This window comes from Melanerpes formicivorus, unplaced genomic scaffold (genome assembly GCF_026170545.1).
Source record: "Melanerpes formicivorus ecotype bairdi unplaced genomic scaffold, bMelFor1.0.p_v2 SCAF_8, whole genome shotgun sequence".
Taxonomy (NCBI): domain Eukaryota; kingdom Metazoa; phylum Chordata; class Aves; order Piciformes; family Picidae; genus Melanerpes; species Melanerpes formicivorus.
Window position 1 is genome coordinate 21281906 of NW_027142360.1, and position 15331 is coordinate 21297236.

Here is a 15331-nt window from a genome sequence, read left to right on the forward strand (position 1 = left end):
TGGTCTCAAAACATTTTAAGAGTTATGCTTAATTCTCTCACAGTTCTCCAAACTATGGGTTTAAGAAACAATATCAAATGCTTTTATGGACTCAAGAGCATCATTAATTGGCAGTGGTGGGTGACCTGAGAAAATGCATTGAGCCTAACCTGGGAGACTGCATTGAGGGTGCAGGGCTTTGGAGACCACCTTTGTTCTGGGGAATACAAAACCCAATTAACTCAATTTCTTTATGGAGCATAACAGCTGAAGGAATAAAAGCCAGTACAGGAACCAGATGGAAAACTTAAGCAAGATTTAACTCATAATTACTAAAAGTTTCCCTTGCAACTGAAGAAAATTAAGGAAGTAAGACACTGACTCCATTATAGTTGTATATGAGAAGCATAAAGCTGCAGAAAACCTCAAGCAGGTGACAGAATAAAAGCAGGATCGTATCAAATATATCTGATTCACTTCTCTGTTGCTCTTCCAAATACTGGCAAATTACCTGGACCAGAGGGATGAGAATAATGTCTTTAACTGTGGGTGCAGCTATACTGGAATGCAAGCATACTGTGCCATCCTAGCACAGCTCCATAGATTCATTCTCCCTAAAAGACTAGCTTTACCAATCAGAGTAATATTTACAACACTGTAGCTAGTTTGTAGCAAGGATCGCTGGTGTTTTGGTTCTGATGAGTACCTGCACAAGAAACCTTGCTAACCATGCAAGCAAACTCTGAAAATCTTCATGTTCACCACTACGGAAAGATGTTATTTCGTGGGAGGATTTATACATGCTAGATCATGATCTTGCAGGACACCTCTCAGTCTGACAGGTGAAGGAAAACTGGGACAGAGGAAAATATGATATTCAATTGGGAAATGCAGTCTTGAAAACTAGTGTTCTTGAATTAAAAAATAGTGCTTACTCCAGTATAAGTCTGCAGGCTTTGGGTTTGTTCCTCTTTCTCTTCAGCTCCTCTTAAGCCCTCTTCTTCTCATCCAGCTGTAATGTCTTTTCTTCCAGAGGTGCTGCAAGTTTGGTGTCCTGGGCGCTGTGACTCATCTGATGGAGAATAGAATAGAATAGAATAGAATAGAATAGAATAGAATAGAATAGAATAGAATAGAATAGAATAGAATAGAATAGAATAGAATAGAATAGAATAGAATAAGAATAGACCAGGTTGAAAGAGACCTTCAAGATCATCGTGTCCAACCTATCAACCAATCCAACCCACCTAAACAACTAACCGATGGCACCAAGCACCCCATCAAGTCTCCTCCTGAACACCTCCAATGATGGTGACTCCACCACCTCCCCAGGCAGCCCATTCCAATGGGCAATCACTCTCTCTGTATAGAACTTCTTCCTAACATGCAGCCTAAACCTCCCACATGCAGCCTAAACCTCCCCTGGCTGGTTCCAAACATGGCTCTGTGATGATACTCTTCATGATTAGGTGTAGCACATCAGATCTCTCCATGTTTACTTACCCACTCCCAGGCCTGCTCCACCTTTCTTCTGCATAAAGCCACGCCTCAACACAGGGATTGTCATTTAATGTACGCCTTGCCCAGCAACTTCCACAGCGGAGACCCATCTTGGTCAGACTCAACTCATTGTCACAGTGTTGTTGCCTACAAATGAGAGGTAACAGATCTGCTGAAGAGATAATAAAAATAAGTGCCATCTTATCAGCTCTTATCTATAATAATTCATAATGAATATCTGGGGGGGGGGGGGGAAGTGCATTGTGATTCAGTACTGTCAAAAGCATAAGATAGTGTTCCCCAGTGTCATATGGTACATTATACAATTCACAGCCTGTGTGTCATAAACTATCAGTTTATTGTCTTGACAGACCTGCCAAAAGCCAATCCTACTCAATAAAGTCCTTTTCAACTTTGCAATATTACACAAGTTTGAATCTTGTCAGAGCTGCTTAACTGCGAAGCAGCAAGTAAGACTCTGTAGGGTCACTGGAAATGGAGAAGTGAGATGCTGAGGAGTGAACACGTCACTGATGACATTGGAAAAGAGCTGATAACTTAAATGAGTGTCAGTCTGGAAATGATGATCTGACAGTAGACAGGATCCTTTAGGGAAAGGAAAATCTGTCCTGCAGGGGAGGCTGGGCTGGGAACTAAGCATAAACCTCATCTCAGAGGGTAATTAGAAGTGCAGCTGGGTGGGGGTGGATGAAGCCCCCACCTCAGGCAGTGTATTTCTCTCTGTCTTCACAACCATTTCCCATGACAGAGCAACCTGTGCTGCTGGGCACCCACTTGCCACTGACAGCTCCATTCCTGGGCCTGCTGGTGTGGGCTGCTGTGGAGATTCAGTCCACTTCTGGAAATATCGAGGGATTTAGAATGAAAACAAGCCAAAAATCTGGTTAAAAAAAAAATTACCTAAACTTACATGCATGCATATAAATATCTATGCATGTGCCTAGAATCATGGAATAGACTCATTCTGGTTGAGGGAAAGATCTTTTAAGATCATCAAGTCCAACCATTACATGTTAATGTAATGTAAAGTACATGTTAATGTGATGGTCCAGCCATTACCACACATGTGCACATATGTATCATACATGCATATAGCATAGTAACTGATATGATATGATATGATATATGATATAATATGGTATGATATAATATGATATAATATGGTATGATATAATATAATATTATATAATATAATATATTATAATATATTATAATATAATATAATATAATATAATATAATATAATATAATATAATATAATGTAATATAATATAATATAATATAATATAATATAATATAATATAATATAATATAATATAATATAATATAATATAATATAATATAATATAATATAATATAATATAATATAATATAATATAATATAATATAATATAATATAATATAATATAATATAATATAATATGTTACACACACTTCATATTCCTTTCCACTCAAAGATTTACCTTGTTTACAGAGAACCCCCTCAGCAGTGTGGGGAGTAACTCAGGTCTCACTGGAATAGATAACTGCCCTGCTGCAAGCAATGGTTGTGGTCCCCTTCCTGGGTGGGCAAAAGGGTCACTGCTTCACCTATGTGACAATCTCGAGGGGGGGTTATCTTGTAATTCAGTGCATTGCTGCACTTCGCATGCATGCAATCACTCTGCAGAGGCAGCTTTCCTTCCTGTTGGGTATATTTTTTTACACTGGCTCAGATCATCGGGAAAGAGCAAAATGTTGCATTAAAATAAGAACGAAGCCTCGAACACTTAGTGCTTTCGTTTTGTTTTGTCTTTCTTTCTTTTTTTTCTCTCTCTCTCTTTTTTTTTTTAAGCCTCATTCACCTTAAAGACTCTCAAAACCAACCACAAGGGAAGGAGCTGTGAGTTTTTGTAATGGAAAGCGGTAGCCTCTAGGGCCCAGAGGATATGCAGGGAGGCATTTTCTCTTGCTGGTGCAGCCGAGAGCCAGCGAGCGAGCGAGCGAGCGAGACCTGGAAATGAAAGTAAAGAGATCAGGAGGCACATGGAGGGAGCTGCAGGGGCAGCCGATCCAGAAGCAGAATGCTGCCTTCTATAATTAAATAGCACTTACTATTATTATTACTTCTAGTAATAATACATTAATAATATCTCTAGTAATACAATACCATTTATCACGGAAAGTTTATGCATAGTGTGTGGGGGGAAACGCAAGGAGAGGTGAGTCCTTTATTATTATTTTCGGGGGATTATTTTTGTCTTAAACCAATTCTGTGTGTGCGTGTGTGTTTGTGTATGTAGAAAGGGGTGGACTCGAGAAACAAGAAAATCTGGATGTTGCTTCATTAGAAAGTAAAGGTTTCGGATCGTGACTGCATGGGTGAAACGTTGTGTAATTGCAAATTTAAAGAAACCAAGGAAAAGTGGCGGAAAATAATATGGGCGAGATTTTGAAGCTAAACCCCTCTTCTGCCAAAAATGTGGGGTTTGCAAAAAAAGATAATTGTCAGAGATCCTAATCCCACCCCCTAGGAAAAAAAAAAATGTGGTAGTAGTCTGAAAGTGGATAGCTAGGGGAAAAGCCCCTGGGTTTATATGAAAAACTTAGTATGAATTGCATTTGTGCCTGTTTGTGGTTTGTAGGTTTGAGAGCTGTGTTTGGGTCCGTATTTAGGCTGCAGTTTCCCCCCTCTTGTTTGGTATAAACCCTATGAAAGCAGCAGAGAAACCCTTGTGGAAGAGCTTTTTCAGATGCACCTTCCGTAGGGGCTTTTAAAGTTTATCAAATAAGAAGGTTGTGGGATTCCCCCCCCCCAAAAAAAAAAAGTCTTTAATGCTTTCGACAGTTTCCGGGTGGCAGGGGAGGTTGTCTCCTTTTTTTTCTTTTTATCTTAAAGCCGCCTGCTAGACTCCTGAAAAATGTTTGCTTTTTATTTAAGCGGATGGGGGGTGGGGAAGGAGGAAGAGTATGTTTTGGTTAGTTTTCCTTTTTCCCGGGGATGCATGGTTCTCTCTAGCCGAGGGAGACCCTCCCAGCAAGACGGAGGTGTCCGGGGTGCCGGGGTGCCGGCGCCCAGCCGAGTCGCGGGGAGCACAGACGGCGCCGGCGGCCCCTCTCAGCCGCAGCCGGCCGAGGCGGCGCTTTTGTCCGCGGTGGCCGCTACGCAAGGCCGGGGATCGGCGGCCTGGTGCTGGGAATAGGGGGGAGGAGGCGAGCGGGGACTGCCGCTCCGTCCGTGCGGGAGCCGGTCCCGGGTTTTATTTTGAAAGTGAGGCAGGGGACGGCGAACTGGGTGGGCAGGAAACCCCGGGCAGGTGGCTGAGCATCACCCCTTGCCCCCCTGCTCGCCTTGGCTGCACTGCGGTACCCCTCGGGCAGGGCCTGGTGGGCCGCGGCAGGAGGAAGAAGGGCCTGCGCGGGGTGCTGTGCCTGGCCGGCAGCACATGGGGTGTTTAAGTGTGGGGCACCAGGCTGGAGGGAGTGGGAAATGGGGCGATGGGGACCAGAGTGGTCTCTTGAGTCTTTTGCCGCCGCCTCCACCCCCCTCCTGGGGAGACTTACGGTCACTGCTTTTATTTCGAGCTGGGGGTGAGGCGGTTGTCTCCACTTTGCCCTGCATTCACTGGGGGTATTCCTGGGTGAAGCTGGTGGCACCTCAGTGACAGCAACCCCAGTGGTGCCGTGGGGCAGGACTGGGGCTCGCTAGCTGAATGCTGGGGTGTGAGAGGGTGGCCGTGGAGGTGCCTTGGGGTGGTCAGTGCGCGAAGGGACGGGCTTATGAGACCTGATGGGCTCAGCACGGTGGTGGGGACTCCGGGAGCTGTTGGCTGTGGGAAGCGCTCAAAGCCAGGGAGCAGGGCATGGCAGAGAGCAGCCACAGGACTGAGTGGGAACTCATGTTTGTAGTGGGCCATATGGTTTGTCCTCTGTTTGATGTGAGTCTGAGGTGGGCACGCTGCAGCCTAAGACCCCATGTTGCAGACTAAGCACATTCTGGAGCCTTTTGCCTGGCTGAGAGTGCACATAGCCTGGGGTTGAGCTCCTGCCTCAGCTCTGCAACCTGCCATTTGCCTCTTGGTGCATTCATTTCTGGCTGAAATGTTGCAGTCAAAGCCTGGAAGTCAGTCCAGTGTGAATTCAATGCCATCCCAGAAATACAGTATGGAAAACTTTGCCCAAATTCTGTTCTGGCAAGGTTGGGAATAATATTCATGTTCTTGATAAGGTAAATTCTGTTCATCTTGTAGTGCCTTGTAGAGCATATCTACCCAGTCTATGATTGAATTGCCCTGTTTACTGTCTCATGCTTCATTCTGAGGGCAAGAAGACCTCTAGATGCTGGACCAGAAAGGATAAACATCTCTAGACTGAAAGGATGAAGCTTTGTAGTGGGGGTATAAATATTCTGGAGTCGACTTCTGCTGGTGTTTTGAGCAGATAAGTCTGGACAGAGAAATTTGGAGGGTGGAATTAAAAAAGGATGTTTAGGCCCCCTGCTTCATGGAATGTCTTCCACCATGTTCCAAAACATATTGAAAAGACCAAGAAAACAAAAGCTAAACAGGCTCTCTTCTTAAAATGAATTATGCATCAGTTGTGGCATGGTGTGCAGAAGTGCAGAAGAACTGAAGTGTTGCAGGTATGGGTGGCTGACTGTGTGTTGGGTCATGAGCATATGACAAGGTCTGAGGGTCAAATGAGATGCAGTGAAGAGGTTGGAATGATGAAGGGAGGCAGAAGTGACTGAGTTTTTTGAGGAGGTGGCAAGGGAGAAGGCATGAGGAGCAAAACGAGGAGTCTGAATGGTAGCCTCCAGCAGTGGTGAGGCAGGCAGGATGGTGGAGAGGTCTGTCATGCATGGAGGAGCATGCAGGTGGGGAGTCAGATCAAAAGGGAAAGTTGGTTGTTTCCAAGAGACCTGAAAGAAGTTGTTAGGGCAGCAGCATGTGGTGTGTTTTGAGGGTGGTGAGATGAGCCTTACATTCAAAGTCGTGACATAAGCTGAGGCATGACAGAGCTTTAAAGGAAGAAGCTGGCCACCCACTTGCAAGGAGGGAGAATGTGGGGCAGTATCATCAAGCAATGGTCTGGAGGGAAGATCAGGCCTGTGGTTTATGTCTAAAGAAGGCAATAGGAGGTCTTGGGTTGGAGAACATTCACTGTGGAAGATGAGGGTAGGACTGCATAGACTGAACAGCATGCAGGGCACAGAGGTTTTATCTTTTTTAATGAAGGTTTTGTAGCAAGAATCAAAACTAGCTGGGTGTTGTGGGACTTACAGAGATGGTTGGTCAGCCATCCACATGAAGCAGAGGTGGGAATATGCATGTTGGATGCAGTGGCAGTGGAGGTGAGGAGGCAAAAACCCCAGGAGAACTCCAGGATGCAAGAAGAGTTGGGTAATTTTAGGAAGGAGACATTCTGGAGCCTTTCCCTCTAGTCCTTTGGCTCCGCTCCAGCTTTTGCTTAGTAAAGTTTGAATGCCCTTCTCTGTGGGCAAGCAACAGTGACCAGTTCTCATTGTAATACATACCCACATCCTGCTGTTTAGTGTGTTTTAGCTGTGGGGTCAGGGTAGCCGTGAGAACAGGTACAGATCTCTTCACTCCTTGCAGCAGTGCTGTAAAAGCTGAGCTCAGAAGCAGAGATTGTTAGTAGGCTGTGCATATCAGGAGCTTTTCAAGGTGAGGATCTGTTTTGTGGATATAGACAATTGTGAATGTGTGCCACAGCATTTTTGGACTGCAGCCACTGATGTTGTGGTGACTAGCCTGTGTTCAACCACTCTCCCAATAATCTGCCTTTTCATCAGTTCTGTGGGGTGCTGCTTCACTTCCCTGACTTTTGTCCTCTCCAGCATGCCTCACATCAGGGAGCAGCAAGAGCAGGGCTGTTCCTCCAGGGAGGACAAGCTAGGAGCCAAAGGTGATGACAGCCACCAGCAGAGGCTTCACTAACCAGGGTACAGTTGCACTACATCTGAACAGTGCAGGTAGAACATGAGGTTTACCAACAGTCCCAAAGAAGATGAGGTGATGAATCATGTCCATGGTCCACCCAGTGGTAGGAGATAGTGCCAGAAACAGGACTGGAGACAAGCTGCCTACAGTGTAGGTCTGAGGTTTGTCCAGGACATAGGACTGACAGATCCACCTACAGTATAGCTCAGACAATGCAGCACGCCTGGACCCGAGCTGAAATGGGGCTCCTGGACTAGGGGCAGAGGGTGCATGGGTGGAGGGTGCAAGCTGTGGCTGTTTGGGGCATATAAAGTCTGTTAGTGCACTTAGGGACCAGCCAACCAGAAATCCCTCCCTCCTCTTTGTGCTCTTCTCCATGATTTTTTTTTTGTAGGTCCACTTGACTCTCTTACCCAATCCCCCTGCAGTTTCTCTCTTGTAGTTTCCTGTGGTGGCTCTTTCCCCAGCTGATGTTTCTCTTATGGGTTGCTCTGTCCTCTTTTGTTGCTTTCACTGCTATTTGGAAATGGTTCCTACTGCTCCTCTTCACCTTGTCTGTTCTCTCTTACTTCAGTCTTTGCAGAATTTCATGCAAGGAGAGCTGTCAAATGAATTGCCTCTGTCTCTTTTTCTACCCCTCAAGCCTGCCTGCCTGTAGCATTAGTGATCATATTAACCTCACAGTCTCCTTGTTAAATTTCCTTCTTTCTTCCTGATTGCTCATTATCCAGGCTATTTATAAATCATTCCAGGCCTTCTGTTGGTGTTCTACTGAAGTCTACCTCCTCCATCACTGCTATGTAAAGCCTTGGTAAAGATACTGATCATCGCTCACTTTGTCTGTTGGCTTTCCCCTTCTTGCTGCACTGCCCATCCTGTTGCAAATGCAGCTGCTAAAAATCTTCTACCTGCTGCTCAAACCAGATTGCTCTCAAATGCAATGCCTGATAACTTGCAAAGTGCACAGTGTCACTTTCAAGCTCTTGCTTCCTTCTGCTACCACTTCTTCCTGGTCTTTCTCTTGTTCCTGCTTTTGCCCCTTCCCCCAACTCTCCTTGATAAAAGGGCAGGTATCAATTCTTCTACATTTTGCTTGGCACAGAACACAATCAATAAGGGCTTGCTGAGTTGCTAGGATTGATTTTCACACACTTTGAAGGTCCCTTCACCCTGTCTGGGCTGAACATACCACAGATACTGTAAATTATCTTAGAATGATAGGAATGGTTTTAATGGAAAAGGAAGCTGGGTACAGTGCTCTCCAAGGCCTTCTTTTCTTGTGTGGCAGACCTGTGTACCTTGGGGAGAAGTCAGGGAGGAGCTATTCCAAGATTTACTTCCAAATTGCTGGGAATGAAGCTCGTATATCTAATGGTGTGATCCAAGCCCATTTTAGTTGAGACACTGGTCAAGAAATGTTTCATCATACTACTTATTTGTCTGTGCTCACAGAGACCCAGGCTGGATTTGGTCAAACCCAGACAAATGACTGTGCTCATTGTCACCCTGCCTAAGTGCAGATAACTCTCTCTTCAGCCTTTCTCAGGTGCTGCCCACCCCAATTTAAAACACTGCAGGATGGGGCCCTACCACCTCTCCAAAGGAGCATTCCCAAGTCTGTGCTGCTCTTGCCTGCTGGTTTTCAGCATGAAATTCTCATTGCACAGATGCATCACTGTCCTTTTCCATGGGCCATGGCAAGCAATTCCATCTCCTCCTTTTGCATCTCTCTTTGTGATATGCCTCCATATGCCTTACATAGGTCCCTTGTTTCATATGCCACACAGCAAACCAGTTTAAACCCAGTTCAGATACATAATGGTCTGAATTGCTTATCCTGGGAGGGTCCCAGCACAAATTCCTACAATGACTGCCAGTGCAGGGGAAATGTTGATTTATTGCTGTACTTTGTATTTTTTCCCCCTTTCCTAGAAGATGCTCATGGTTACAGCTGGTTCCCATTGGTTTATTTACTGGCAGCCTAAGCAGAGAGCTCAAATGGAAGTTAATTCCTTTTTGCCCATGTATCCTGGAGGTGGCATGTGAGGAAAAGCAGAAACTTTGTAGTGAGCTGCTTGCCATTCTGTATCTGCAGTGTAGATAAATCATGGACTTCAGAGTTCAGGGTGTCTGGTCTGGAACATTTTGTTATAGTAAATTCAGGCACACACAAAACGCTGTGCCTCTTAATTGCCAGCAAGACCTAAAATGACTAATTTTGTGGTGTTTCTTTTTCTCCTTCCTCTGCAGCAATTATAATGGAGAGACAGAAGAGAAAGCAAGAAATAGAGAAAGGACTCCAGTTCATTCAGTAAGTAGACAACCTCATTGTTTCCTGTGGCTTTGGAGATGGTTGTCTTTGTACTGAGGGTTGTAGGAACTGAGTTCTTTCTATTCACCATTTTGGGTTTGCAACATGAGGAAGAGAGAGAGTCCTGAGGATTTTCACTGTAATTCTTCAGTGTGCTTCTTGTCCTGCCTGCTGTCTAGACTTGAAATCCTGTCACTTTGATTTCCTTGGATTTTGCCCTCCTCTGCAGTTCCAGGACGATCTTTCTAGTCAGCATAATGCTAATAGTATTTGGACCTTCTGCTTGATCTTCAGTGTGAAGATCTCAAAGTGCACTCTCAGTAAGGTTGTCCCATTTTTCTTAGGAGAGGAGAGTGTTTTGATTTTGTGAGTGGGGGAAGCAAGGTAAATGACTTGCCAGGTACCCCATATGGTACCTAGTGGAGAAATAGAGGACTTGGGATCTTTTATAGTTGCCAACTTGCTAGGTGCCTGAGGTCACTCTTCTGTGAACATCATGTGGCCTTCTGTAGCTCAGAGTGGTTGCTTTTGTAGTAGTTACAAGACTTAAGAACTTCCATATAAAATAAAGTAGGGTTTTTTTTTGCCATCCAGTGCTTTGAATTAGCAAAGGCCTCAGACTCGAGCCCAGGTTCCATTGTGAGTAAGGAAGTAGCAAGATTGTAATTCAGATTGGTTTGGTTGGGCTTTTTTAAGGCCTGCTTTACGTCCTGCAGTTACTGTGGCTGAAATCTGTGCATCTACCATGTGAAAAAAACCCAACTCAACCCAAACCAACCAAATCTTCCATGTTACATGTTTATAGCCTGTAGCATGGCAGTGATATTTTCACCCCAGTCAGAGGTGAAATGGGGCTGATTACCCACCTTCAGAGAGGCAGTTGTGAGGTGTGTTTTGGTAACAACAAAAATGTGCAGGATTCCTGGAAAGGAAATAATTTGGAAATTTGGCATGTTTCTCACGCTGCTGGAGTGGGCCTTGAACTCTGAACCAGAATGGATGCTTCTTACAGAGCCATGGCATTTCCTGTAGTGCAGACAGTGATTAGATTAGATGAAACCTAAACCAAGTTTATTCCCTGATCAGTAAGATCATACATAGTGCTGTACTTCAAAGGTGAGGAGGGCTGTGAAAGGTGATAAGGATTTTAAACCCCATTGTTTTCTCCTTGAAGAGAAAATGTAAATACGAGTGGACCAAGGCAGGATGACCTGAGTGGTCTGGTTTGAAGAACAAAATCTTTCTCCTAAGTCTTGTTCTCCTAAATGTTGTAGAGTAGGTGCTATCCACACAAGCACTGCCAGTGTTGTGGCACAGCCTGGCAGCCTTGGCCCAGACAGATGGAGTTAAATGTCCTCTTGAACCTGCACTGTTTTCTCCTTTCCTTTTTTTGATGCAGGCCTAAAAGCATTTGGCTAAGGTAACATCAAGGAAAGTGAGTGCATCTACCACTGTGTATCTTTGGACTCTCAGTGGTTTGAAGGAGTCTGGTGCCTCTCATTAGAGCCAGATGCACTTATTGAAATACACCTGTCTAGCACACTTGTATTCTCCATGGCAGTCTCTCCTGGGACTTTCTCAAAGATGCTTGGTTTTTTGTAGTGGCTATCTGAAGGTGTGTTACAGAGGATTAGGTATGCACAGAAAATGGCTGAGAATAAGATTCCTACAGTCTCACATGCCTTTGGGACCTGACCATCTCTTGACACCACTGTGGCTGTCACTGAGCATAATGCTCCCTGGAATAGGTTCCTGAGGGAAGTGGTTGAATCCCCATCCTTGAAGACGTTTAAAAGGCACACAGATGTGGTGCCAAGCACCAGACTTGGACTCCAGGATCTTAAAGATCTTTACCAACCACAACACAACAATTCTGTGATGGGATCCTAATTGTGTTCTCTTTGCCCCAGTTGCCTTTGAAATGATAAAATGTTTGGTAACTCACTAAAGTGGTCAACACAGAAGCAGAAAGATGATTTATTTGCCAGACAAAAGCCCTGGTTTGCATGGATTCCTGTTCCATGACCATTTTCTCTTCTGTTTGTTTTTTTTTAGGTCCACATTACCCCTAAGCCAAGAAGATTATGAGGTAATGAAGAATTTGTTTTCTGAAGCAGGGAGTCCTCTGGTTAGCAAGATTTGTTCTGTTGCACAGCCATTGATTTACATACTGAAAGTGGAGGGTGTGGGATAGTCTGTCACAATTTGTAACTTCAAAGTTTTACAGTTCTGGCAGTGACAACTTTCAGGGAAAGGAGAAGGCACTTGCCTCTTCAAGAGGAAAGGAAATGTGCCTGGATTCTTCTGTCAAAAGACTGATGTTTTACAGGAGGGTGGGGAGGCAAGAGAATTGTAGTGGGCAGGAAGTTTGCTGAAACATGTGGAAAGGAATGGGAAGCTGGGCAACCTCTCCTGTCTCTGCATAACCACTTCAGGGTGTTTGCTCTCTCCTCTCTGCCCAGGCCTTTTTGCAGAAGCTGGTGAGAAACCTATTTGCAGAGGGCAATGATTTGTTTCGAGAGAAGGATTTCAAGCTTTCCTTGGTGCAGTATGTAGAAGGACTGAACGTGGCAGATTACGCAGCCTCTGATGAAGTGACCATCCCAAAGGAGCTCCTGTGCAAGCTGCATGTCAACAGAGCTGCCTGCTACTTTGCCATGGTGAGCACCTTCCCAAGTTGCCTTCAGGGTCCAAGGAAGAGGACATCATGGTTGCAGTGCCATGCACTTGGAAAAGGTGTCAAGAGAGGTTTCAGTTGGCTTTGTCCACTCTCTATTCTAAACAGTGGAGGAGATAATGACACAGAAAAATCTGGTATCTCCCCACTGTGTCCTCTAAGAGCAGAAGGAGGATGTGAAGGAGAGGAGGCCAGGTCTAATGATGCTGATAATGCTATTCTGGTCCATGTTGGTGAGGAGTTAGTACAATCCAATGCCCTCCAGTAGTGACTGAATATTTCTCTGGAATACCCTTTGACTGTTGCTCAAGAGGCTTCTGCCTCTTCAGGTGAGGCACTGGAAGTCAGTGAGAAGGCTTTGGGTCTTGACAACTTTCAGCACACAAATGGAAAAAGATTCTGAAAGACTCTGAAAGGCTGCATAGTTCCGTCTTGCTGAGGAATCTTAACAGCTTTCCTGAGCAGGTCCCAGAGCAGGTCCATCCTGTTCATAATGAGGCTGAGTCCCACAAAAAAAACAGTTAGTAAGCAGCCACTTAATTAAAGACTGTCAAATATAACGTGGCCAAGGTAGAGGGAGAGACAAGAGGGTTGCTCAGCCTGAATTCTGGCATTTACTGACTTTGAAATGTTTTCAGTTTTGCAAGACTTAACCAAATGTTCTGCTGCTGTAGGTTTGGAGTGTTCATGTGCTGGGCTGTGTGTGAGGTTGGTTTTGTATTTCCAGCTGCCTTGTTACAGTCCTCATTTCTGCTGAGAAATAAAACCTTTGCCTTCACACAGAAGGAGGAGTTAGTCTCTAGTGCCTCAGTTGACTCAGAAGGATCTCTTCCATGCAGGGGCTGTATGAGAAAGCACTGGAAGACAGCGAGAAGGCTTTAAGCCTTGACAAGGAGAACATCCGAGCGCTGTTCCGGAAAGCTCGCTCCCTGAACGAGCTTGGAAGACACAAAGAAGCCTACGAGTGCAATAGCCGCTGCTTGCTCTCCCTCCCCCATGTAAGTGTTTGACATGCAGCTCCTCTTGATTTCTGTGGCCCACCATGCTCCCCCTCTCTAACATGCTTAGTATGAGGCCAGAGAATAGTGGAAGAGGAAACTTGGCTGTTCCTGGGAACATGCTTGTGTCTCTCCAACTCCAAGAAGATGTTTGACCTCCCAGATCTCTTCAGTCCAAGTCACCCTCTACAGATAGTGCCAGCCAGAGATATTAGTTAGTGGCAGCATGTTTGGTGGCCTGTTTGTGAAGAACACAAGCACCCATTAACAAAATGTGAACTAAGGCAACAAGTCTGTTTTTATTTGTCTAGTGGGAGTGACTAGGAGCATGGGACAAATGCAAGCTGGAGCACTAGAAGGAAAACATGTCAACTTTTTGGGGGGTTAGGTAACAGTGTCTCTTGTTTTTCTTACTGATTGCTAGGGCAAACTGATAAAGTGTTATCTTTCTTGAAGAACATGCAAGAGTATCCTTGACATAATGTCATAGTTATTTTTATGTTCACAGGTGTGCAAATTATTTTGCCTTTGGGGGCAGCTATCTGCATATACAAGGCCCTAGATGTTTTCCTGACAGTGCTTTTGTTGAGTGTCCTTTTAGGCCAAGTATTGAACAGGAAAACATTCCCTATTCTAGACAGTTCAGGCTTGTAATTAACATACTCCATCACCTTATTACCTGATTACTAGAAAGCATAAGCCTTTTCTGCATCAAAGGCAAGTCATGCTATCCATCATCTCACTCTCACTTCCTTCAGAGCACGTGGATGCTTCCAGGCTGCATTGCAGTAACAGTTGGGAACTTCATTGTGGTCAAAGCAGAGCCTGTACTAAAACTTCTGCTGGTGAAGGATCTGCCCCTCAGTTGGCTCACTCTCTAGCAGTGTTTCTAGGTCCAGATACTGAGTGCTGCTAGTTTGCATGATGGAATTGATTCTCCTCTGTGTGCTTGGTTTTGTTTGTTAGTTTTGTGTATGGTATGGCATGGGGTTTTTTTAGGGTCTTGGAGGAGAGCATCCCTTCATTTAGGTGGAAGGTAGTAAGCACCTGAAGGTGGCATTTAGCTGAGGGAAGAGAAAGCTAAAGGAAGACGTTGGGAAGACAAAGAGCAAATATGGGAGTAGGACCAGCAGGATCTAAGTCCCCTTTAAGAGATCAGGCAGGTAACAAAGAAGTGTTGTACTTGTAAGTTTGAAACTGGGGGATGAAAGCTCTCTGGAATGCTGTCTAGGTCAGCTACCCAAGACTGTCCTGACCTTGTAGATAAGAAAGTTTGAGTAGTGCAAAGAATATGTGATTGTTAAATTAGCTCAGCTGCAGGTTTCATGTCTTTGCCCATATGTTACATCAGCTCTTTTGGGCACATATGAGGCCCTCAGATGAGTTAATAAAGTGTCTTCAATGACTGCATTGGAGTCTTTGCCAATCCCTCAGGACAAGCAAATAACCCTCCACCCCCAAGCCTTAGGCCTGCTGACAAAAAGGACAATAATTAACTATGGGTTATTGGGAGGGGCAGCAGAGGCAGTTTAGAGAGACAAACATCCTTGAGCATGTCCAGAAATCTGAGGAGATATCTCAGAGTTACTTTGGCATGTGGAGTTGGATAGAGTAAACCTGGTAGGTGTGAGTATGAGATTAATGAAAAGAAGTGACATCAGAGATCTTTCTGGTGAGTTTTCCACAGGGAGCAAGAAAATGTCTGACATTGGGAGACAACTGAGAGAGTGTTTTGAAAGGCAGAATGACCAGAGACAAGCAGAGCAATGAAACATGATTGGTGTTAGAAAGGTCTGAGAGGTGGAAGAGAATGAGGAAAGAGCAGTGACCATGGATTTGACCAAGAAGAGGTCTCTGGAGGGTGCAGGGATGGTTTCAGGAGGAGAAAGGACTTCATGCAGGGA

At 44.9% G+C, this 15331-nt stretch overlaps 1 protein-coding gene and 1 long non-coding RNA gene across 7 annotated transcripts in view; one reads left to right on the forward strand and one right to left on the reverse strand.

Annotated features, from left to right (window-relative positions):
- Nucleotides 1–327: 327 nt before the first annotated feature.
- LOC137443131 (uncharacterized) lies at nt 328–5270 on the reverse strand. The gene is made up of 4 exons (XR_010987824.1): nt 5043–5270; nt 2963–3492; nt 1483–1626; nt 328–1051 (listed from the first exon to the last, which is right to left on the reverse strand). It is a non-coding gene; the product is annotated as an uncharacterized lncRNA (long non-coding RNA).
- ZC3H7B (zinc finger CCCH-type containing 7B) overlaps nt 3383–15331 on the forward strand; it is a 49186-nt gene continuing 37237 nt past the window's right edge. For 2 of the 6 annotated variants that reach the window (XM_068142543.1, XM_068142544.1), the window contains exons 1-5: nt 3383–3700; nt 9692–9752; nt 11808–11841; nt 12215–12412; nt 13269–13427. In XM_068142543.1, the coding sequence (XP_067998644.1) occupies nt 9700–9752; nt 11808–11841; nt 12215–12412; nt 13269–13427 (444 nt within the window). In that variant the 5' untranslated portion in view covers nt 3383–3700; nt 9692–9699. The remainder of the gene's footprint in view (nt 3701–9691; nt 9753–11807; nt 11842–12214; nt 12413–13268; nt 13428–15331) is intronic. The other 4 variants (XM_068142540.1, XM_068142542.1, XM_068142541.1 and 1 more) reach the window with 2 other exon arrangements.